General features: G+C 43.2%; 1 protein-coding gene across 4 annotated transcripts in view; it reads right to left on the reverse strand.

The window, feature by feature from the left end:
* AGBL1 (AGBL carboxypeptidase 1) overlaps positions 1-24,949 on the reverse strand; it is a 411,962-nt gene that overhangs the window by 189,647 nt on the left and 197,366 nt on the right. For all 4 annotated transcript variants that reach the window (XM_081838750.1, XM_081838751.1, XM_081838753.1 and 1 more), the window contains one exon: positions 8,771-8,902. In XM_081838750.1, coding sequence (XP_081694876.1) covers positions 8,771-8,902 — 132 coding nt within the window. The remainder of the gene's footprint in view (positions 1-8,770; positions 8,903-24,949) is intronic.

Genomic DNA, 24,949 nt, shown 5'->3' on the forward strand with positions numbered 1-24,949 from the left:
ATAAAATTTTTTGGAAGAATTGCTAGATTATATTTGAATGAGTGGACACGAGATTGTAAACAAGTTGATAATTTGTTTGGAAAAATCTTTTAACGATGTAAATGGGAGCGGGAGATGCGAGGGAGTCCAAAGAAGTGATGAAACTACGTTTGTGATAGAAGTAAGATTGTTTATTATTTGTGCATTCATATTCAAAAACTTTAATAAATATTTATAAAAAAAAAAAGAATTGATAAAAGTTTGCAATCGTTAAAAAAAAAAAAATGAAATACAAAAACAAAGGAGCTCCATTGGCTTCAGTCATTTTATTTATAGGAATGAATGGGAATTCAAATGAAGGAGTCCCAAATGTGTTTCAATAGCGCTGCTGGAACAGCCTGTACAGGCCACAAGAAAGGTTACAGAGAGGAGAAGGAAAAGAGCAATTAGGCTGTGATGGGGGGACCTTTTTAATTGCTTCTAAATAGGGAGTTTTTGTCCTATCTATCCGAAATTTGGTAGATCTGGGCGAGGAGCATAATGCTTTAAAAATTCATGCCAGCAGGATGAAAATAAATCACAAGCAGCAGAAGACAGGCTAGATCTCCCACTGAAATCGTTGGAAAATAACACTGAATGGAAGTTACATAAACCAATTATCTGGTTCTGAATTAGTAGGAACAGAATAAAAGAGTAATGGGAAGTACTAAACGTTTAATAATGAAAATGTATGGCATAACTAACCAGGAAAAAACCATTTTCTTACACATCTCTGAGAGTTGAAGAGATAATGTACAGGAAACACTTCAAACATATAGGGAAAATACCATAAATGATATGATTGATGTGATTGGATTTATTGGACTTGTATATAGCTTTATATTCTGTACACACAAACCCCAACATACATATACACATATATGCACAATTTATTATATATATGATGCAAGAAAACAAATTTAAACAATACACAATATCATCAGAATAACCATTGTAAGCACACGTGTATGCGTGTGTGTGTGTGTGCGCGCACACACACACACACACACACACACACACACACACTAAAGCCCAGATTAAGAAACGGTAACAGCACTATCATTAAAGCTGTCCATATGCCAAATGCCCTGAATTCATTCATTCATTCAAGGATTTATATCTCTCCCTTCTAATGCAATGCATTACTCAGGTCAGCTTTCAGCAATTAAAATATCACAATTCTTCATAAAACAACAGGACCAATCATGTAATGCAGTATAAAATAGAGGAAGGTTCAGGAAAGGGGGTGGGGGGACAGAATTCATCTGCTTGGAAAAGCAAAGCTCTCCAGGAAGAATTTTGAAAGTCTTAACCAAATCATCAGAAGTAGTGGCCTAGATGCACTTCATGGGGTAAGGTGTTCCACAACGCCGTTACCAAAAAGGTCACAAACCTTCATGGGGGGCAGGCACCAAGAAGGACATATGCACCAAAGCCACATTAACAGCAAACCTTTAAAACACAATGCTACCACTTTACACAGCCACATAACCTCCAAGTGTCCTGATTTTCCATGGATGGTCCCAGAATTGCGAAAGCCTTTATCTATTTGGTTTTAAATGTATTGCAAAGGCCTTTGTATCTTACGTAGTTTTGTATCTGTAAGTCATTTCAAGGCTTTTTGTGTGTGGAAGAGGTTAATGTGCATTCAAGTATTTATAATCTGCACTTCATAAGAGTAGAGGCACACGACACACAAGATTACAATATCAGTAAAAACATTGGCGCTCTAAATCATTGCGTCACACTGACTCTCAACATTCCAGAACACAGCAAAGCAACTTTAGAAGGCTTCTGAGTTGGGCTTTCTTGCTGGTCTGAGAAACCAGTAGATTCTGCTTTGCCTTGGTCCTCCTCTGCCACACACAAACCAGCTTAACGGGTGTCCAGTCCGAGCCCCCGCTGGATGAAAAGCAAACACAGGAACCATTCCCCAAGGCATGCAAATGCCTGCTAGTGTCACTCAGAATGCCCCTAGACCAGCCGAGCCAACCTGGTAGCCACACCGGCTGAGGTGGATGAGAATGGTCTAGTTGCCATTTCCATGCTGGACTAGATGGGCTGTGGGTCTGATCCAATAGGGATTTTCTTAAATTATTAGTAAGGTGGAGAGTACCTAATATGGATTCATGACATGGAGCTATTCTGATTTTCTTGTGAATTGCAACTGGAGATCAGCTGCGTCCTCCCCAAATCTCTGTGTATCTGCCTCTAATTTAATAGATACACACACAAATGAATACTTTGTGCAAAACTGCTGGACTTTATACACTAAATGTTCTTCTGTTCTTCTGGAGAAAATGGTTGCAATATCTATTAGGGGGCGACTTCAGCTCTGATATACACCTTCTTTCTTTACCTGAGCAAATATCGCCACCTATGGTTCCAAGAGGGAACAGGATTCTTTTCACAGATGAATTGAGCTTGTTTGCTTTCACGTTTTATTATCATTGGTCGGTAGATTACCTGATGCTCTATTATTATTATTATTATTATTATTATTATTATTATTATTATTATTACTAGCCTACAGCTAATATTGTTGGCTGATGGTAAAAGACCCTAACTCACTGCTTGGAAGAAACACACACAGATCTAGGAGCCACATTGAGCATTTTAAACTATCAACAGTAAGCAGCAGTTTTATTGTATTTGCATCCTCCTCCAGCACCATCTTTCACACACACACATACACATATATGTGCATTTGTGTGGTATTTCTTACTGACAAAACAACAGGCATCCAGGCACATTGACATGGATTCTCTTACACATACACCGCAAAGGCATGCTCAAGGTGTTGTTCAAGAGAAACAGAATAAATGCTATGAAGAGTGACATTGCCAAAACAAGAGGAAATGCAACACACACACAAAAGAGAGGATGGAAGAGAATGCTGGTTTTCCCATCACTTGCATATGCTAATTTGTTTTGAAATGGATGCAACAGTTTAAATTGAAATGCAATACCTCTCACCCTAGTGGAGAAGGCTGTGACCAAGCAATGGCCCATGTGCCTTCTCAGTCTTCTGTCCAAACGCTGTTAACTGTGGTTGGGCAACTTTAAGGCCCCTACCCCTTATTCTTCTTAGGATTAGTTTAACTGGACTTGTACCAGACAGCCCTTCAAATAAAAGGAATATCCTGTGTGAAGTTGGACACAGGACCAGCCTAATTATAAGCCTTTGATTCTCTCATCCAGGCAGGTCAAAGCTGGGCAAATCTCTTGTTTCATCCCCAAACATAGTTTGCTTAGGAAAACATTCACCAGCAGCTTAAGCTGATCCTGGAGCCTAATAGGTAAGGCCAGCCCAATCACAATGCAAACTGCAGAAATGACGAGTATTATAATGTGCATATGTCAATCATCTCCAGTCACCAAGCGTTCAATAACCCAGTGTAGAGGAGGAGTCAAATGATAAATGCATGAGCAAGTTTTCTGCCTTGTACTAGCTGGGCAGCCTGAATTGTCTATATTGTGTGTGTTTTTCTCTTGCAGTTCTGGCTGGACAGCTAGCTGATCACAGAAAAGGGCTTCCTTTGCTCCTATATCAGCTTGAACCAAAAAATCTGCAAGTGAAGCTTTTTTGGGAAGCAGGAAAAAAATAAGCATGGACACCTGCTCATACTTGCAGATAACAAAAACAATGGGGACTTGGGAGAGGGTGGAATCTGGCAATGCTAAATTCCTTCCTTAGCCCCATAGAGCCTTCAAGTTCCTTAAACAACATGTTTCAAAGACTGTTGGGAAGCTCTTGGGGGTTTCAAACAGTGAGTCACTCCCAGCCCTACCTGGGAATACTGAGGATTGAACCAGGGACCTTCTGTATGTGAAGCAGATGCTCTACCACTGAGCTACCATGGTTTTGTTTAGTATAAAGGAATTGTTGGAGACTTTTAGTTTGTAGAAACTTGCCTTGGGCCTGGTGCAGTGATCACTGTGGTCCATGGCTTGGGCAGAGTGGGATGTTCTAAAGATGCTCACCAACTTCTTCTCCCCTAGTTGCCATTCGGACAACATACACACAAATGCCCTCAAAACATCAGACCAACTCAAGCATCGTCTGTGAAGGTCTGAGTATTTTCTTCTTGTCCTTGCCCAGCTGAGCCCAACCCAATGAAGGGATGATGAAAAATATATATGAAGATCCCCCAGCTCGATTCAGCTCCTTAAGACAATGGAAATTGTCTTTATAATCAACCTTTTTTACTTTAATTAAATAAAAAGGCTGGTAGGTAAGTGGAACATAAGTGTGTGGAGTGCTCATTTGTAAACATTAGCAAATACGAATTTAATATTCTGTTTGTTGTAACCGTGTTTCTCAGGTCTCAAGCTAATGGTTCTTTCCTCTCTGTTTATTTTCTCATTAATTATCTTTTAATTGTACATTTCCAACAAAAAAACAAAAAAACAATTCCAACCGACCGCATACCAATATACAAACAGATCTATTTGTAACAATGTGCCAAAATGACTGTTAAGGACAACTTTTCCTTTCTGTTTTTCTCAGATATCTCCAAGGAGGTCATTTAAAGCTAAAGAAAGCTCACCTACAAAACCAACATTCCAAGAGCTCAAGGCAAGTTACACAGAATTTGCAAGCCCATGCGCTAAACCCTGTCGCCTACCCCCCCCCCCCCCGAAATGAGACATGACTACAATGTATGGGTTTAAATTAGGTCACAACATTGTTGAATTTCAGGTGTAGGAACCTTGGCTTAGGCCTTGGCAGGTATCCCTCTCAACCCAACAGGGGCTGAGGATGTGCAAGGCAGTCAGGTGCAATGGGAGGGGACTGTAAAGCGTGAACTTACACAGCGTGCCCTCCCACTTCACCAAAGCTGGGAGTTTGACCTATATGCCGCCACTCTAGGGTCAGTGACTCCCGCAATCAACCCTTTAACGGGCCCTGTAAATGCTGCCACATGTGGGTGCATGAAGATGTTAACCCCCCCCCCCATATCTCAAAGATAGACTATAGGATACTGACCAAGGCCTAAAAACCGCCAAAGTTGTGATGAATTGCTATGGAGAAGGCAAAACCTGCCAATGCAGGCAAAATTCCTTCCCGGTTCTGAATACAGCAACCATCTCACGACCATAGCAGCGCCCGCTGATCTAGGAAGCAAGAGGTTAGCCTGCAAAAGGAGACCATGTTACAGTTTTAGGGAGGGTTGAGTGGGTGAATCCAGCAGGAAAACAAAGTGAGTCTGGGCCGAAGAGCATCGGCCCTTTTCCTGGCCCTCGCCCCACCCCCAGCTGGCAGCCCATTGTCCTGCCAAGATGGGGGCGGGGCGACAGCCACCCTGCAGCAAGGTGGGTGACACCTGGCCAGGTAAGCCCGTGTGGTGTCGCAAACCCCGCCCACCTCTTGGAGGCGGTGAGCGCAAATTTTTGCAGTACAAAAGCAGAGACTATCCCGTTAGTAAAGGTAAAGGTAAAGGGACCCCTGACCATTAGGTCCAGTCGCAGATGACTCTGGGGTTGCGGCGCTCATCTTGCTTTACTGGCCGAGGGAGCTGGCGTACAGCTTCCAGGTAATGTGGCCAGCATAGCTAAGCTGCTTCTGGCAAACCAGAGCAGCAGACAGAAATTTCAGGAGCAGTACCTATTTATCTACTTGCACTTTGATGTCCTTTCGAACTGCTAGGTTGGCAGGAGCAAGGACCGGGCAACGGGAGCTCACCCCGTCATGTGGGGATTCGAACCGCCAACCTTCTGATCGGTAAGCCCTAGGCTCAGTGGTTTAGACCACAGCCTATCCAGTTAGTAAGCTGAGGGTTAATGCTGTTTACAGTTAGCCAAAAGGGGTGTGTGGAGGTGTTGCCTACAAGTCAGGACCCAGGGTAGCCTGAGTCCACTTATGTGTGGAGTCAAGGGCAGAGCTATGGCATTGTGCAGAAAGGCTGTCTGTGGAGCTCTCAAGAAGGAAAGACAATACTAGGTAAAGACTGCATGATGCATTTTATGGGCTGGTGGGTCACACCTGTCGGGAAACAGGTTTCATAACATGTGGGTGTCAATGTTTAATGCCTCCACTGTCAGACTGCAGCAGAAGTTTGCTCATGGCTCATCCATTGTGGATTCAAGGCACACACCTCGATTGCTGGAAGGCAGCCCTTTGATGCTCTTTATATGCTTGCCAGCAATCCCCGGTTTCCTAAAGTTTGGCGGCAACAAAGCTCCAGAAGATATGCTGACGACGAGCTTTTCCCCCACCTTGCCATCCCTCACCCCGCCAACGCTATCTTGCTCAGGCTAAGGAACGCCGTGTGAAATATTTCCTCTGGTCAATGTTTCAGGCTCACGGTGTGCTCTATTAAGATCACTTCGGGAAATGCTTTCACTTTCAATTACAGCAGGTGCAGCTAACCCTTAGCACTGCAAAGTGGGAAAGCAACGCACACAGCCAAAGGTATTTACAATAATTTTATTCACCACACACACAAAAGGTGGCTCCAAAAAAAGAAAAAAAGAAAATCATTCCATCTCCCACCACCTTGGTTTCCCATATTCACTTTCCAACAGATGCTCGATCTGCAATATACATTTTAAAGCAGTATCATGCCACTTTAAATAGTCATGGCTTAGTTTGTTAAGGGTGCTGAGAGTTGCTAGGAGATGCCCTATTCTTCTCCTAGACCTACACTTGTCAGAGTGGTTTAACTGTCAATCCCTCTTCTCAGAGAACTCTGGTCATTGTAGCTCTGGGAGGGGAATAGGGATCTCCTACCAACTCTCAGCCACCCTTAACACACTACACTTCCCATGATTCTTTGGGACAAGCCATGACTACTTAAAGTGGTAGGTTATTGCTTTAAATGTATAGCACACATAGGGTCAGATAAACAATATTCCATGCTGCTGAGCAAGCTTTGTTCTCTTTTGGAAGTGTTTTTTGGAAAGTGGGTGAGGAGGCAACTTGTCTTCTTAGGTTTTAGGGGTTTGGGGACTTGTAAAAACCTCAGGGTTCTGAACATGTTGGCACCTCTTATCTGTTTCTCAATTGCTCTGTGTGGTTTCCTCTCTGTTGGAATTCTTACCACCTAAGTTTGTTATTAGATAACATAATTCAAAAATCTAAAGCAGGAAAGTCCAGGGCTGTCTCCAGACTAGGGATGTTGGAGAATTCAGAAGAAAACAGAAAAGGGAAGTAGAAATTGCTGTAGTTCATGTGTTTGTCTTTGGTCAGGAACAGAAATCAGGCAAGCGAATACGATCAATATTTGCTCACCTCTTTGTTGTTTAATTGTGTCTGCAAATGAGATGTAATTAATGACTTTTTTTACATCGCTTTGATGTTTCTTTTACATTGAAATTAGTGTGAGCTGATTAAGTTATGTAAACAGTTACAAAAGCCATGTTAAGTAGCAGACAGGGGCACAAATTATATTAATAGTTGGTGGAAATCGAACTGCAGCAGAATGCAAACAGTGCTGATTATGATGAATACAGGCCAGAACAGAAAGCGCTTCTTAAATTCCTACTCAAGACTGTCAGTATTTTCCAGAAGGTAGTCGAGCACATATCAGGAAATGCAGGTTTGCCCAATTAAAGTAGATTAAAGTGTTCTGTCATGCAACCACAAAAGTTCCACTTTGATTTTTTTTAAAAAAATAATATTTATTCAAATTTTTCAACAAGAAAAAAGGTTACAGAAATAATGAAAGAAAGAATACAAAAAATGCAGAACCAAAAAAGAAAAAATAGTAAAGAAAAATAAAAACCGTTAAAAATAAATCCCTCTTTCTCTTATCTTACCACTCATTTACTTATTTTCATGACTTCCTCACACCTCCCTTTTTCGTATTCCATTTAATAATTAGTTCAGCAAATCCATACCCTCTTTGTTTACCCTTAATTTCTTATCTTCACATATTATAACTTCAAATTTTCATCTAGTATCAATCCATTTTTACATATTCCTTTTGCCTTATTGCTAAAACCACTTCCTTTCATTCCAGCATCATTAACATTCAATAATTTTGCAGTGTTTCTGTAAATAGTCTTTAAATTTCTTCTAGTCTTCTTCCACCAACTCTTCTCCTTGATCTCGGATTCTGCCCGTCATTTCCGCCAATTCCATATAGTCCATTACTTTCATCTGCCATTCTTCCAAGGTGGGTAGATCTTGTGTCTTCCAATACTTTGCAGTGAGTATTCTTGCTGCTGCTGTAGCATACATAAAGAAAGTTCTATCCTTCTTTAACACCAGTTGGCCGACCATGCCCAGGAGAAAGGCCTCTGGTTTCTTCAGGAAGGTATATTTAAATACCTTTTTCATTTCATTATAGATCATCTCCCAGAAAGCCTTAATCTTTGGGCACGTCCACCAAAGGTGAAAGAATGTACCTTCAATCTCTTTACATTTCCAGCATTTATTATCGGGCAAATGATAGATTTTTGCAAGCTTGACTGGTATCATGTACCACAAAAGTTCCACTTTGAAAAAGAAATAGACTTTTTCCAATGGAGGGTTGACTCAACTATTGTGGAATGAATGAACAATTAACAGGGAGGTGTATGAATTCCCTGCAAGCAAATCAGGATGGATGCTAATTGTCAAATAACCTTCCTGCAAACAAATCAGAATGAATTCTGAATAAGGATCAAATACCATTTCACCTCTGTGTAAGCTTTGCGCAAGGAAATCAGGACAAATGATCAATAAACAGGCCACTCAGAGGAGCAGCAGGGCAGTTTCACCTGGAATTTCTGTGCAAAAGTCTGTACTATAAGAAGAACGTCTTACCCTGTATCCAACATCCTCGGTGACAACAGTCGTATCAACAGTACGTCCCGCCTGCCACAAGGTCTCCTTTATACTGCATCCGTATAGAAATGCATTCTTCTTCTGGGAATGGCCGTGGTAGTCGCAAAACACCTGAGGATAAGAGAAAAAGAAAGCTCCTAAATCTTGCTGTCTTGCAGGAGAGAGCTGAGTAGTTGCTAAGAAACCACTACTGGGCCAAAGAGAAAGCTGTTAAAAAATGAAGCCTGGCCTGGTCACCTGTGCTGAATACAGCATTGCCTCTGGGTGACCATGCATGACAGTAAGGGACATTGTTTCTGTTGGGTGAGATTGATAAGCTAGAAATGACTAACAAAGGCACAAGAGAGGTTAGCAACAATGGATCCATTCCTACCTGGATGACCGATTCCAGAAGTTTTCTTTATTGCTATGCTGAAGTTTCTCTCTCTATTTTTTCCCAGCCATTCTTCAGGTGATTTGTGGAGAATCAAAGCCCCTCCAAAAATGTCATAGAGAAAAAGAATTTTCTCCAAAATCTGCACATTAGGATTTAAGGACTGAATGGATGAGGTGTTTGGTGGTTTGGGGCTCTCTCATATTCCCAGTGTGATGGGACCCTTTCTCCCTGTCTCCTCTACCAGCACTTAACTAGAATGGCTTCAGAACGGTGGAATGCAGTGTGGTGTTTCGTCACTTCCAAGTCACTCCAGGAGGAAGTAAAAAATGAGCCACAGATCCTGAAGTGGTTTGGGAGCAATGCAATGGCACATTGTATCATTCTGAAACCATTCTAGTAAGTGTGGGAGTGGGGAGAGCAATGTTGCCCTCAGGACCTCCTTGTGTGTTTGCCATGAGCATCTGGTTAGCAACTGTGAGAACAGGATGTTGGATTGGATGGGAGTGGCCCATTTTAAAACATTGAAACTGAACCCGAACTCCTTAACTTTGTAGAATTAAGGTGAGCAGCAGCCCACACCTGTGTAAATATTTTGGAGAGATAAATCTGTCACCCTAAAAATCAAGAGAATAGTGCACCCCAGTTTTTGTGTGGGTGCAATATATTTTGGAAACTGAAAGTAGGATTTTTGGACCGTCTCTACCTTGGTTTAATTTCATTCCTCTTTTCCACAGTGGATTGTGCTCAAAGGTGCACATAAGAAACATCAACTTATAATCAACATTGCCCTTTGGGGGGGGGTACCAATTTCTTACAAAGCACTTTGAAAACTCAAATAAGCAAAGGCAAACACTTAATAAGCAAAGAATAAACTAAATATTATAATGAAATAATCTAGTCTTAATGCATACCAAGAACAATGTAAAAGATACATTAGCAGGATAAAACAAAACAAAAATCCCGTCCTGCAAGCACTAATTTTGCTGTTTCAGATATTGTTCAGAGATGTTGGGAATGGGATCATCTCACAAGACTAGATGGTTTGCAAGGTGCTATTGGGCATTTACCCTATGTCTGGTGGGGTGCCTCAGGCCCAAGGGCCAAATGAGACTCCCAAGCCCTTCTATCTGGCCCTCAGGTCAGTCCCCTTCTGCTCAAGCCACATCCCTCACCAGCCCACCTTTGCACCCTTGGACCCTGATAATGCCTCTTGTTTGTCCAAACAGAGGGCTGAGAGGGGTGTGTGAGTGTGTTTAGAAACTACCTACTGTACAAAGGTAAAATTTAAGGCTGTACAAAGGTAACCTTTACATTTGTTGCTCCACCTACTTTTGTCTCCATGTGGAGACAATTGGCATGTGGTCCCTGGAAGGTTGCCTAGGTGGCCCCCGGGGTGAAAGAGCTCCCCTACACCTGCACTATGAGGTCCTGCAGGAGTCTATCTTGTATCTCACACTGTTTAACATCCACACGCAACAACTGAGAGAGGTCATTCAAAGATTTAGGACAGAGCTGTTCAAAATGTAATTGTGGACGTTGCTGGCCCATAGCTACTTGTCAGGGAACTGACATCAGAGTGAGAGGCAGAGGCAGGGCTCCAGAGCGATGCCGGAGAGGGGACCAGCAGGGGGGAAGGAATTCAGCGTAACACCAGTAGAGAAGAGAGGGAGGTGGAGGAATTGGAGACAGGTCTCCAAGACCCTTCACCAGAAACTAGTGGAGAGAGCGCTGGCACGCCCCTGCCTTCCCCTTACTTGCGCAGACGAGTTCCGCGCAGGGAAAGTAGGAGGAGACTTGGCGTCAAACAGCTCTTATGCTGGAAGAGGTTCAAGAAACGCCCACTGACGGATTCTGCAAGTGACTAACAGGTCACGGAGGGCGAGCTGTCAGCCTAAGCATGGTTGGCAAAGCAATCTAACTAAACTGAAGGCAATTTACGCACAAGTAACCCCCTTACAACCATTACACTACTCTTGGGACTTCTCTGCACTTCAGATTTATATTGATTTCATAGCTGCCATGGCTTCCCCCAAAGAATGATGAGGTTGCTAAGAACTTAGCAACACAAGACGTTGTCTTTCAGTATGTTGAGTCAGACTCTTGATTCATCTAGCTCAGCACTGCCAATACTGACTTGCAGTTCTTCAACGTTTCAGGCAGGAGTCCTTCCCAGCCCTACCTAGAGATGACAAGAGATTGAAACCTGGGACCCTCTGCATGTAAATCATGTGCTCTACTACTGAGCTACACCTCTTCCCGGATTCTTTGTTAGAGACCCTACAGCCCTAGGTTCCTCAAGAAGAAATGTCTCTTAAGACAGTTTAATTCTAGAGTGCAGATGCAACCACGGAAAAGAAGTTCACAAGATCCTACTCTGCAATAGCAGGACAATTTATCAGCTTCCTTTTTGGTTTCCCAACCTTTCCTGTTATCATTGAGAGAACTGAAGCCTGCACATTATGAAGCAATTAAGCACCACTTGGTTGTCTTTAAATCCACAGCTTATACCACGCAGTTTGCAGGAATGGAAAAGCATGCAATTATGTGAGCTGCTCCTGTACACTGTTATTACATTATGTACATCCAGGTGAATTAAGGAACAGTACATGACCTTCCTTTGAGGCAAAATACTTGTGTTTCCCCCCATCTAATATGACTGTCTAATCCATCTGCCTAGCTTCTGCTGTTGCACACAAAGCTAATGGTTGTTTTATCAAGGCCACATTCAGGTTGCCTTTATATGCAGCTATCGACTGATCAGAGTGAAAAATCAGGATTTATTGACGCAAGAGGCTAATATTGACCGGGGCTTTTGAAGAACAATCAATTTGTCCCGTTTGCCGAGATGGGAAGCCAATACCCATTGGCGCTACAAAACTTCTCCACATCTTCACTACAGTATTGGGAAATCTCTAACTTACAAGCATAGGTTTTTAAGGAGTCAGTTGCTTCTTTAAGGTAATGTCTCCAACAGAGAACGAGAAGGCTGCAGGGAGAAATCAGCAGTGCAATTTATCTCTGACTCCCCAGTGCTGCTTCCTGTTTTGTGAAAGAACTGATAGTGATGGGCAGATGAATTAGAGTAGAGGTGGGGAATTTCAGGCTTGTGGGCCAAATGTGGCTAGTGGGAAAAGTGGGAAAAGGAACAGTTTTTCAGGGATAGATTTGGGGTGGGAGTGGTGACTCCTGAGGCAGCAGAGGGCAAAATGCCATTATCAGGGAGCTGCAAATCGGGGGTGTCCATACACATACACGCACACACACACACACACAAATACATAAGTGTTTTGGAGAGTGTGTGAATGAATGCCCAAAATTTGGTGATTGTCAACTTTCAGTTATTAATTCAAAGATAATTTTTTGTGAATTCCTGAAAAAAAGCTCTTTCCTCACTTTTGGGAAATGGAACAAGTTAATATTTCCAATCTCACTACATCTCCCATTTGTCTGTTCATAAGAATGGAGGTCATCAAGATCGCCATGTGAAAGTCAGTTGTCACTGCATTTCAACAATCAATGTAACGTTGTAAATAGAGTGTCTCTTTGGTCAACCCTGATTAACCACAACCCAAACCGACAAATCGACTGAGGGAAAGTCATGAAGATCAGAAAAGATGACTATGCAGGTTGGTTTGAACTCCAAGATCTCCTCCTTTCGAAAACAAAACATTGTCAGGCTATCAATAGCTATTAGGCTGAGCAGGGAAACAGGGCTATTCCATCCGCTCTGCTGAGCAACCAGCTGCCTTTGGCCCTCCTTCCAATCTCATATGGCCATTTCATTCTGCTTCCCAAACTGCCAGGTGGGCATTTTAACAAGAGTTAGTTTAAGAAACGGGCACCTGATCTTCCTGTTCCCTCTCCTTCTCCCCCATTCCATCTTCTCCTTTTCTTTTCTGCCCTGTCTTTCAGATGTTAATCCTGAAAGAGTAAAGACTGCCTTGACTACTTATCTTGTAAGTTACTCATGGAGTCTTCTTTGGCGAGAGATTGGGGGTGGGGATTAAAAAAAAACCAGAAAAGAAAAATGTTCAGAAGCAATATACCTCGGGATACCCAACAGGAGACAACCATTGTCTTCATGCTCTGCTGGAAGGCTTCCCACAAGACTCTGATTGCCCGCTGCTAAGAAACTGAATGCTGACCCAGATTGCTTTTTCAGGCAACCCAGGAAGCTGTGCTTCTGTTCTTCTGATGGAACTCCATACCCCAATTAGAAAGCCAAGAACAGGCAACATTTCCAGAGCCTGAGTCTTTTGAGTTTCTTTCTCTCTACACCGGTCCTTTGCTACTCTTTGAGTCATGCACATATTTTCTGGCTCAGTCTCCAGTTCATGCATTTTGGAAGTAAGCCTCTGTATTGTGTTCAATTACCTGGTATTGGCCCCATCTGAACAACTGAGTTTGTCATTAAAGAAAGTGGCTGCAGATATATAGATACAGATGATATAGATATATATGGATAGATATAATTTGGCTCTAGTATTACTTCCAAGCCCCTTCATGGATCACTGCCTTGCCATGGCGAAGGGGCTTGAATAACTCAGAGAAGTTATGAGCTATGCTGTGCAGGGCCACCCAAGATGGACAGGTCATAGTGGAGAGTTTTGACCAAACATGAGCCACCTGGAGCAGGAACCGGCAATCCACTCCAGTATCCCTGCCAAGAAAACTCCATGAACAAAGGCAACAGGCATATAAAAGTTATGACGCTGGAAGATGAGCCCCTCAGGTCGGAAGGCATCCAACATGCTACTGAGGAAGAGTGGAGGACAAGTACAAGTAGATTAGCTGATGAAGCGGCTGGGCCAAAGCCGAAAGGACACTCAGTTGCGGATATGCCTGGAAGCGAAAGGAAAGTCCAATGCTGTAAAGAAAAATATTGCATAGGAACCTGGAATGTAAGAACCATGAACCTTGGTAAGTTGGATGTGGTCAAAAATGAGATGGCAAGAATAAATATTGACATCCTGGGCATCAGTGAACTAAAATGGACGGGAATGGGCGAATTCAGTTCGGATGACCATCATATCTACTACTGTGGGCAAGAATCCCGTAAAAGAAATGGAGTGGCCCTCATAGTCAACAAAAGAGTGATGAAAGCTATACTGGGATGCAATCTCAAAAATGATAGAATGATCTCGATACGAATCCAAGGCAGACCTTTTAACATCACAGTAATCCAAGTTTATGCACCAACCACTGGTGCTGAAGAAACTGAAATTGACCAATTCTATGAAAACTTACAACAGCTTATAGAAATGACACCAAAGAAGGATGTTCTTCTCATTATAGGGGATTGGAATGCTAAAATTGGGAGTCAAGAAATAAAAGAAACAACTGGCAAGTTTGGCCTTGGAGTTCAAAACGAAGCAGGACAAAGGCTAATAGAGTTCTGCCAAGAGAACAAGCTGGTCATCACAAACACTCTTTTCCAACACAAGAGACAACTCTACACATGGACATCACCAGATGGGTAGCATCGAAATCAGATTGATTATATTCTCTGCAGCCAAAGATGGAGAAGCTCTATACAGTCAGCAAAAACAAGACCTGGAGCTGACTATGGCTCAGATCATCAGCTTCTTATAGCAAAATTCAAGCTTAAACTGAAGAAAGTAGGAAAAACCACTGGGCCGGTAAGATACAATCTAAGTCAAATCCCTTATGAATACGCAGTGGAAGCGAGGAACAGGTTTAAGGATTTAGATTTGCTGGACAGAGTGCCTGAAGAACTATGGATGGAGGCTCGCAACATTATACAGGAGGCAGCAACGAAAACCATCCCAATGAAAAGGAAATGCAAGAAAGCAAAGTGGCTGTCCAATGAGGCCTTACAAATAGCGGGGGAGAGAAGGCAAGCAAAATGCGAGGGAGATAGTGAAAGATACAGGAAATTGAATGCAGATTTCCAAAAAATAGCAAGGAGAGACAAGAAGGCCTTCTTAAACGAGCAATGCAAAGAAATAGAGGAAAACAACAGAATGGGAAGAACCAGAGATCTGTTCAAGAAAACTGGAGATATGAAAGGAACATTTCGTTCAAAGATTACCATAATAAAGGACAAAAGTGGCAAGACCTAACAGAAGCAGAAGACATCAAGAAGAGGTGGCAAGAATACACAGAGGAATTATACCAGAAAGATATGGATGTCTCGTACACCCCAGGTAGTGTGGTTGCTGACCTTGAGCCAGACATCCTGGAGAGTGAAGTCATATGGGCCTTAGAAAGCACTGCAAATAACAAGGCCAGTGGAAGTGATGGTATTCCAGCTGAACTATTTAAAATTTTAAAAGATGATGCTGTTAAGGTGCTACACTCAATATGCCAGCAAGTTTGGAAAACTCAGCAGTGGCCAGAGGATTGGAGAAGATCAGTCTACACCCCAATCCCAAAGAAGGGCGGTGCCAAAGAATGCTCCAACTACCACACAATTGCACTCATTTCACAAGCTAGCAAGGCTTAAGCAGTATGTGGACCGAGAACTCCCAGAACTGCAAGCTGAATTTCGAAGGGGCAGAGGAACCAGAGACCAAATTGCAAACATGCGCTGGATTATGGAGAAAGCTAGAGAGTTCCAGAAAGACATCTACTTCTGCTTCATTGACTATGCAAAAGCCTTTGACTCTGTCAACCACAGCAAACTATTAAAGAAATGGGAGTGCCGGATCACCTCATCTGTCTCCTGAGAAATCTCTAAGTGGGACAAGAAGCTACAGTTAGAACTGGATATGGAACAACTGACTGGTTCAAAATTGGGAAAGGAATACGGCAAGGCTGTATATTGTCTCCCTGCTTATTTAACTTATATGCAGAATTCATCATGCGAAAGGCTGGGCTGGATGAATCCCAAGCCGGAATTATGATCTCTGGAAGAAATATCAACAACCTCAGATATGCAGGTGATACAACATTGATGGCAGAAAGTGAGGAGGAATTAAAGAACCTTTTGATGAGGGTGAAAGAGGAGAGCGCAAAATATGGTCTGAAGCTCAACATCAAAAAAACGAAGATCATGGCCACTGGGCCCATCACCTCCTGGCAAATAGAAGGGGAAGAAATGGAGGCAGTGAGAGATTTTACTTTCTTGGGCTCCATGATCACTGCAGATGGTGACAGCAGATGGTGACAGAAATTAAAAGACGCCTGCTCCTTGGGAGAAAGGCGATGGCAGACCTAGACAGCATCTTAAAAAGCAGAGACATCACCTTGCCAACAAAGGTCCGTATAGTTAAAGCCATGGTTTTCCCAGTAGTGATGTATGGAAGTGAGAGCTGGACCATAAAGAAGGCTGATCGCCGAAGAATTGATGCTTTTGAATTATGGTGTTGGAGGAGACTCTTGAGAGTCCCATGGACTGCAAGAAGATCAAACGCATCCATTCTTAAGGAAATCAGCCCTGAGTGCTCACTGGAAGGACAGATTGTGAAGCTGAGACTCCAATACTTTGGCCACCTCATGAGAAGAAAAGACTCCCTGGAAAAGACCCTGATGTTGGGAAAGATTGAGGGCACAAGGAGAAGGGGACAACAGAGGACGAGATGGTTGGACAGTGTTCTCGAAGCTACAAAGATGAGTCTGACCAAACTGCGGGAGGCAGTGGAAGACAGAAGTGCCTGGCGTGCTCTGGTCCATGGAGTCACGAAGAGTCGGACACGACTAAACAACAACAAATTACTTCCAAGCTCACACAGCTACTTGCACTCATAGCTTTGTTGAACCATAAGTGGGACATTGTATGTATGTATGTATGTATGTATGTATGTATGTATTTACCATATTTATTTCATCTCCTCTTTGAATATCGAACAGGGATTTCATAGCCTCGGTCCCATTCTGAGATAGAATGCCCAGTTCCGCTGGGTACCAATTACCTGCCAATTTAGTGCACTCCTAACAACTAAAAAGGATCAGACATTATCCACCTGAAATACAACTTTCCACGTTAAAGAAATGCCCAGGAAACCTCAGTGTGCCAGACAGCTGGACCGCTTAAGCTTCCCCAGTTTACCATTTTGCATCCAAAAGATTAGTACAGGCAGATCTGTAATGATAGGGCCATTATTGGCATGCTGAGAGACAGGGAGTCCCACTTGCCAGTGCAGGATTATACCAGATCATCAGATGGAAAGTGTCTTGGGAGCTTCAGCAGAATTTAACCTGTTTCAGCTGAAAGCAGCAAGGCTATTGGCAATGGGAGAATAATAGCTGTCTTATGGACTGTTGCAGTTTGTTGTTTTGTTTAATGGCCTAGGCCATAGGAAGCTGCCTTAAACCAAGTCAGACCTATTGATCCATCTAGCTCAGTATTGTCCACACTGACTGGCAATAGCTCTCCGGGATTTCAGACAGGGGATCTTTCCTAACCCTACCTCCAGGAATTAAGCACGGGACCTTCTGGACTTAACCAAGACTCATTCTGATAGAACATTGCTGCACAGGTTTGCCTAACATTTAACATTTTACATTTTACCCTGCGACTTTACATCTACTGCTGCAAGGTCAGAAATAATTGTCATAACTGAAATCACTGAATCAAAAATACAATGTCTTATAAGACTGTGACTAGGCATCCTTTGTGCCTGCTCAGTCTGCTGTCGTTGGTGTTAACAACTGATGGGCAACTTCAAGGTCCTTGATCTCCTTTCTGAAGGCTCATTATCTTTCAGCTGGACTCGGACCAGGCAGCCCTTAAATGAAGGATGCCTTCAAAGATGTCTCTCCTCTGTAAAGTAAGACTCATGGCCACCTTAAGGGATAGCATCTTAATTGTAGTTCAAATGCATGTACATCCACGTGCAGCAGGAGCAGACATTGTGGTGGGGCAGTGCTGCTGTGACATCAGATTTATCTGCAGAAGGTCCTAGATTCAATCCCCAGGATCTCTAGGCAGGCGGGGAGACACCCCCTGCATATGAACCCCCTGAAGAAGCTCTGCCAGTCAGTGTTGACAATACTGAGCTATAATAATAATAATAATTATTATTATTATTAATTTGTACACCACCCATCTGGCTGGGTTTCCCCAGCCACTCTGGGCAGCTTCCAAAAATATTAAAAATACATTAAAATGTCACACATTAAAAACTTCCCTAAACAGGGCTGCCTTCAGGTGTCTTCTAAATGTCAGGTAATTGTTTATCTGTTTGACATCTGATGGGAGGGCGTTCTACAGGGCAGGCACCACTACTGAGAAGGCCCTCTGCCTGGTTCCCTGTAATTTGGCTTCTCGCAGTGAGGGAACCACCAGAAGGCCCTCGGCGCTGGACCTCAGTGTCCGGGCAGAATGATGGGGGGGGGTGACACTCCTTCATGTATACTGGACTGAGGCCGTTTAGGGCTTTAAAGGTCAACACCAACACTTTGAATTGTGCTCAGAAACATCCTGGGAGCCAATGTAGGTCTTTCAGGACCGGTGTTATGTGGTCTCAGCGGCCACTCCCAGTCACCAATCTAGCTGCCACATTCTGGATTAGTTGTAGTTTCCGGGTCACCTTCAAAGGTAGCCCCATGTAGAGCGCATTGCAGTAGTCCAAGCGGGAGATAGCTAGAGCATGCACCACTCTGGCGAGACAGTCCGTAGGCAGGTGGGGTCTCAGTCTGCGTACCAGATGGAGCTAGGTGGACAAGTGGTCTGGTCGGATATAAGGCAGCTCCCTGCATTGCTGTGACACCTTCCAGAGAATGGTGTCCTTGCTGCTTACGGGGGCAGGATGGAGCAGGGCAATGCTGAGGTTGGGCTGCACAGGTACGCTGGTGGGAACCCGCACAAGGCTGACTTCGCTACTGCTCTCCCCCTGCATCATCTGGGTAAGCAGCAGCAATGCCGCTGTCACCACCTAATTGCACCGGCCATGCAGAGGGGCACTATATGTGAATGTTTGCTTCCCTTCCCTGCAGTCTGCCCACCTTCGTAACTGCCTATCCAGATAAGGAATGGGCTGCTAAATCTGTCACATTACAACCAGCCACCTTGAGGATGCAAGACACAAAAGCTTTCATTTTAAATCAAATGAAACTGGACTCTTGTATAATAAGCACAAATAAATCGACTTTGAGATTAACCATCCTATGGTCAGTTTAATCTCCACTGTGCAGGAGTTGAGGGGGCGGGAATCATTCAGCCATGTGTAATGGAGGAAGGCTCACGCTGTGATCCTTGGTATGAGAATTGAGGTGTTTGTCATGCACTCCACAGCACTGTTGGGATGGTTGGAAGCAATTGGGTTGGCAGGCTCTGGAGGAGGAGGAGGAGGAGCAGGAGGAGGAGGAGGAGGAGGATTGTGGGAACCTGGGTTGGAGGAGAGGGATCTCCCCTTCCCCTTCCCACTTTGAAAATGGGGAACAGAGATGCTGAATCGCCCCACTGACCTTCCTGCAATGCAGAGAGCCTCAGGAGGGCTTTCCTCAGCCATGGGGGGAAGCAGAACAGGAGATGACAGAAACTGAACAGGAACCTGAACATGAGGGGGCAGACTTGTTGCCTAGAAATAAGCACCACCTTCACAGATGGGAACAGATCCACCCGCCCTGAAGAAGTGCACAATTGCAATCTCAACATTCTTACAAGGCAATAGAGCCTCACAACTGAGCTCACCACACCTGATTTTAAAGGCTCGGTGAGAGGGTATTGGAAACTTGTTTGGACGTCTTTGTTGCTTCCATCCAGTTCTAATCTTCTTGCCTTGCTCCTGAACTCCCAAACTGTGACTCCCGAGCACTGTGTCTGCTGCTGAGCCTGTACTGTTACTTGCCTGAAGAAAGGTCTCTTTCTTTCTTGCAAGTGGGAGCCTCTGTCTGTGTGTGTTGGGCAGGAGCCAGCAGAGTGTTATAAGTATTACACAAGACACACGCAAACTATCCCCACAAGCCTGTTTGCTCCCTCAGCTTTTAATCACATCTTATTAAGCACAGATTAAATTCATGGTCCCCTAATAATTGCATTTGCCAAAGCTTTGCTCCCCCAAGCCATTTGCTTCTGTTGTCACGCCTGATTATGGCACCTTAAAGACTAACAGATTTATTGTGGCATAAATTCTGTAGCCTAAAACCCACTTGATCAGAAGTCCAGATGTTCTAGACCACAAAAACTTATGCCATAATAAATCTGCTACTCTTTAAAGCTCCACAAGACTCCCTCTATTTGTTTATTTATGTAACAAACTAAACATGGCTTCCCCTCTGAACGTACACAAGAGTGCCCCTATCTTCACCTGTCAAATGCTGACACATATGACTTGGTACCTGTATCAGAGCTATGGTGCAAGCAAAGCACCTCTGATTTAATCCAGTAGGAGGCAGTGATAAGCCATGTGGACTTCTGTCCACAAATTATTAAAGGGGCATATGAACAGCAAAAAGTTAAGATGGGCAGCAATAAGAAGACTACACCATTAAATATCTCAAAATTCTATAGCTCATAAAAATGACACTTGGAGCAACTTGGTATATATAATCTATTAGCAAAAAGTGCCCAGTGCTGCTCGGGTATTCTAAGAAACAAAACAAAAAAAGTTATTTTAAAATGGATAGTGTAATTTGGGTTGTGTGTATTGGTCTACCATCTTGATTCAAAGTGGTGCTCAGCATCTAGACATTGACAAAGACCACTGCCTGCCCCTTGGGAAACCTTGTGCTGAATTTGGCAATGATATCTCAAGGTGTGGATGAAGCCACAGAGAACAGACAAATGGACAGACAGACAACCCACTTTCCAAAATGGTGTGGTCTACAAATGTACCAAACTGAGAACTGATTGTGGGGGGCGGTGTCCCTTCAGAATTTGTACTAATAAAGTTAGGTGGTTTAGGAAACTACAAAAGCTTACTCATAATTTTGAACAGATTTACAGGAGTATTTCTTTCACATTTTGGTGATAATTGTTGTGTATTTTATCCAGACTCATTAAGGAAGCTGATCCTCTGTTGGTTTGGTAACTTTCTGAGCAGTGGTTCAAAAATTATTAAGGTTTCCATGTTCCATTAAAGCCCAAGGCATGTGGTATGTGCACATTTCATTTTTAATTTAAAAAAAAAAAAATCCCAGTGTCTGCAGTCAGCCACATAGTGGGCACTATGTGCAATATCTACGGTATTCATTTAGCTATGGAATATGATAGTAAAGTGCAGTAGTCAGATGAGGAGTGGCCAACCTTTTGGGGCCCATGAGAAGGTGCTGTGAGTCCTGAACAAACATACCATACTTTTCCTTGTATAACACGCCCCCATGTATAACACAACCCCTATTTTGGGGGACTCAAAACCTAGTATTTTAACAAATTTCCTTTTAAAAAAACCCAGGGAAATTCATTTATTAAAAACCCTGCTGGCTGAAGGCTAAAGTTAAGGCTATATTGTTGGCTCAAGCACCGCAAAGCTTAGAAACTGGAAGTTAATGCTGATGCCTTAACAGATATAACCCTGTGATCAGCAAAGGTGTTGCACAATCTTGCTGTTCCTTGCATAAGTATCTGGCAGGATGGTTCAAACACTGGGAGATGAGGGCCTCTTCTGATGCAATAGGAGTGAGACTGGTGGTACTCCTCATGACCTGCTACATGAAGCTCTGTTTCCAAGCACTGTCATGATGGGTGATTGTGCCAGTAATGAAAAATATCAAAGCAAGTTTTGAAAAACAGTTCGTCCATTTAAACAGACAACACAAAAGGTGAATCTTGGCAGTGTGCAGGCAGTCAATATTCTGATTTTTAACAGGAATGAATTGCTTAACGATTCTGATTTCAGTGCATTTTAGGCCAGTGCCTCTCCACTCCCCACCACCCAAAAAGTGCTCACAGGAGCTCACGTCAATTCCAAGTTAGTCAACTGAGCTCACAAGGCAACCACAGAAGTCTTGCAGCATGACTGCTGGCAAAATTCTCAATGTGATAGCAAATGAACATTTTGTTCTTGTTCATCATGAGGCAGTTCCCAAACCAGAATCAGAAAGCTGAACTGTCAAGTCATTCAGTTTTGCTTTGGGACTTACAGTCCTGACTTCGGGACTTCAAAGCAATCAATCATTTGGCATCAGTCTGGCATCAAGCAATTGGAAGACAGGCAGGCCCTCCCATTGGTCAAATTTGAATTGCTAGGTTAGGGCTCAGTAAGGTGCTGAACCACAGAGTCAAAACGGTTCCCCATCCTGGTCTTAACCCATCCTGCCAGCTACTGATGTAAGCCGTAAACAGGCTTGTGCCAATTCTCAGGAAGATTCATCTGCAAGTACAGCAAGACACGGGACCATTGCTCCGTGGCACAGCAACTGCCTTGCAAGTAGAAGGTTACGGGTTCAATCCCCGACATCTCCAGGTATGGCTGGGAGAGACTTTCTGCCTAAAACCCTGGATAGCAGCTGCCAGGCAGTGTGGACAATACCGAGCAACATGAACCAACATCCTGACTCAGTATAAGGCAAAGTGGGGCATTTTGGGTTCAAAGCACTCCATCCTCCCTCACTGAACTTGGGCCTGAAAGACCAATAAAAGGTTTGGCCAGGTGGAGAGGGTTGTAAGCAAGAACAATTTGTGACATTACACAAGAGAATTACTGATCACAGGGCACACATGGTAGTTAGTTTCCTGGCTTTGGAGAGATTGAGACAACATGAGATAACCTTAACTTGAGTCTTCAATTGGCAGGTTTGTGTGTGTGTTTTGACTATTGGATATTTTTCTCTTCTGGGTACAGTGTCCTGGGCAGAACTTAGCAGAAAAGTCTGCCAGGCCTGCAGTTCCTTTCCTTCCCAGGAAAAAGTGATCAACAGTTCAGCTGCTTGCCCTATCGAAAAGCTGTTAGTTTCCCTCTTTCTTTTCCTTTGCTCCTTTAAGCTGCCATTCCCACTTTGAAGAAATGGGAGATGGGGGGGGGGATGCTGCTCACATGTCACCAGGACAAATGAGACCAAAGTACTTCACTGAAATCGTTTGGCTATTGGTGAACTTGGTTCTGTAAGCTCCCTTGGAAAATAAGAGGTTTACTTCCAAAGCAAGGGGGAAAGGTGTGTGAGAGAGAGCATGTATAAACTAAAATCAATGAACCCTTCAAAGGCAGGGAAAATTCAGTTCTCCAACAGCCTGTCATGTTCTAAAGGCCAAGAAAGAGTGAGACAAAGGAATCAATAGCTAAGTCTAAAGCTAAGGTTTGCTGAGAGCTTGCAATGGCCTTTGCGCAAAGAGACGCAGCTCCAGGCCCTTCTGGACTCCAGGGAGTGAAGGCAGATGGAGGCCCAAAGGTAGAGATGGAAGGATCTGTCAGTTTCAGTTCTATCTTTTGCTCGTTTTCCCTATCTTAAATTCCGTTCTCTACATTTCAGCCACAATTTGCAATTTTTTGTTTTTAAACCCTCATGAAAATTCACCAGAAATTTTAGTGCAAATTTCTCCTAATAAACACATTCTGGGTATGCACTTTTGACTAATGGAAACATTTTTGCAGGCAGCTTCTTCAAGTATAATGTATGTTGTTTTTACAAATATGTTGTTTTTTATGCACACTTGACCCTACATATATGCATCTTCCATAAACATTGTTTGTGAATTCAAAAGGATGGTTGTGCTTGAGTTCTCATATTGTTTCAGAAAGTGCAAATTTCATAGATTCACATTTAAATGTGTCAGGGGCTGGACTGAGGAGGAGTGGGGGGGGCCACCACCCCTTCCCCTGCACCTTCCCAAGAACAGGAGGACAGTATAGATTTAGAACAGTGGTCTGCAGAAGGGCATGGTTCAGAGGCTGCAGAGAGCAGAGCTGGGAAATATTGGAAGAGGAAGAGCAGGAAGAAGAACCAGCGCTAGGGGAGAGACAGCTGACAGACTCAGTGTCCTTGGAAAGCATTCATAACCCCCCTTCTCCCAGGACCAGACAGGCATTGAGAGTAGTATAGCAGAGAGCTCAGCGGCGGAAGGCTCAGATTAGCCGACATAGGACTGATGTAGAGTAAGGGAGATGAAGGAGGGGGACTACAGTTGGAGCAATGCCATTTCTAGAGAGAGACCACATTCTTTTGTCTCTCGCTGTGATTACTGAATAAACTAAATGGTAAGAACTCTTCTCTTTTTATCTTCTTCTCTGCTGCCACCAGAGGAGGGTTCTGATTCCCCGAAACCTGACAAAATGTGAACATAAGCAAACTTCCTGTCATCTCTACCCATGGGTATTTACACTTGTGGGGCTCTTCCTATCTTTCAATCCCATATTTTCATAGATGGGTTTAGTCAAGGGCACTTTGGCCTAGCTTTCACAGAGGCTATACCATGGATGGAAAGTCTGTAATTTAGTGGAAGAGCACGTGCATTGCATGCAGAGGGACTCGGATTCAGTTCCCTACATTTCCTTGTTTGTTTATCCATGTATCTGTTTATCTAGTCATATTCATTTATGCATTTTAATCTGCTCTTACATAAGGCTGACTACAATATATAAGCATAAAATCAACAAAAGATCCATAAAACATCATTAAAACCACAAATAAAACCAATATCAATCAATACTGTCTAGTTAAAAGAGGGGGAAATCTGATTTTTCTTTTAAAAAAGTATTCATGAAAGTTCATTGGCATTATACTGTGAATTTCTGCTAACAAAACAATTTTTGCAAAACAATCTCCCCTAATAAAATCCTTTTTGTGTGTGTGTAAACTCATTGCTTAACTCACTTGAGCTCAGTATATGCATTTTTTGTACACATTTATAGGCTGGAGTACTGTACTGTGAAATTTGAATAAGTGCAAATTTCAAAGGAGGACTGTCTTTTGGTACATGTATTGTTTCTGAAAGTGCACAG

This window comes from Podarcis erhardii, assembly GCF_964252035.2.
Source record: "Podarcis erhardii genome assembly, chromosome: 14".
Lineage (NCBI taxonomy): Eukaryota > Metazoa > Chordata > Lepidosauria > Squamata > Lacertidae > Podarcis > Podarcis erhardii.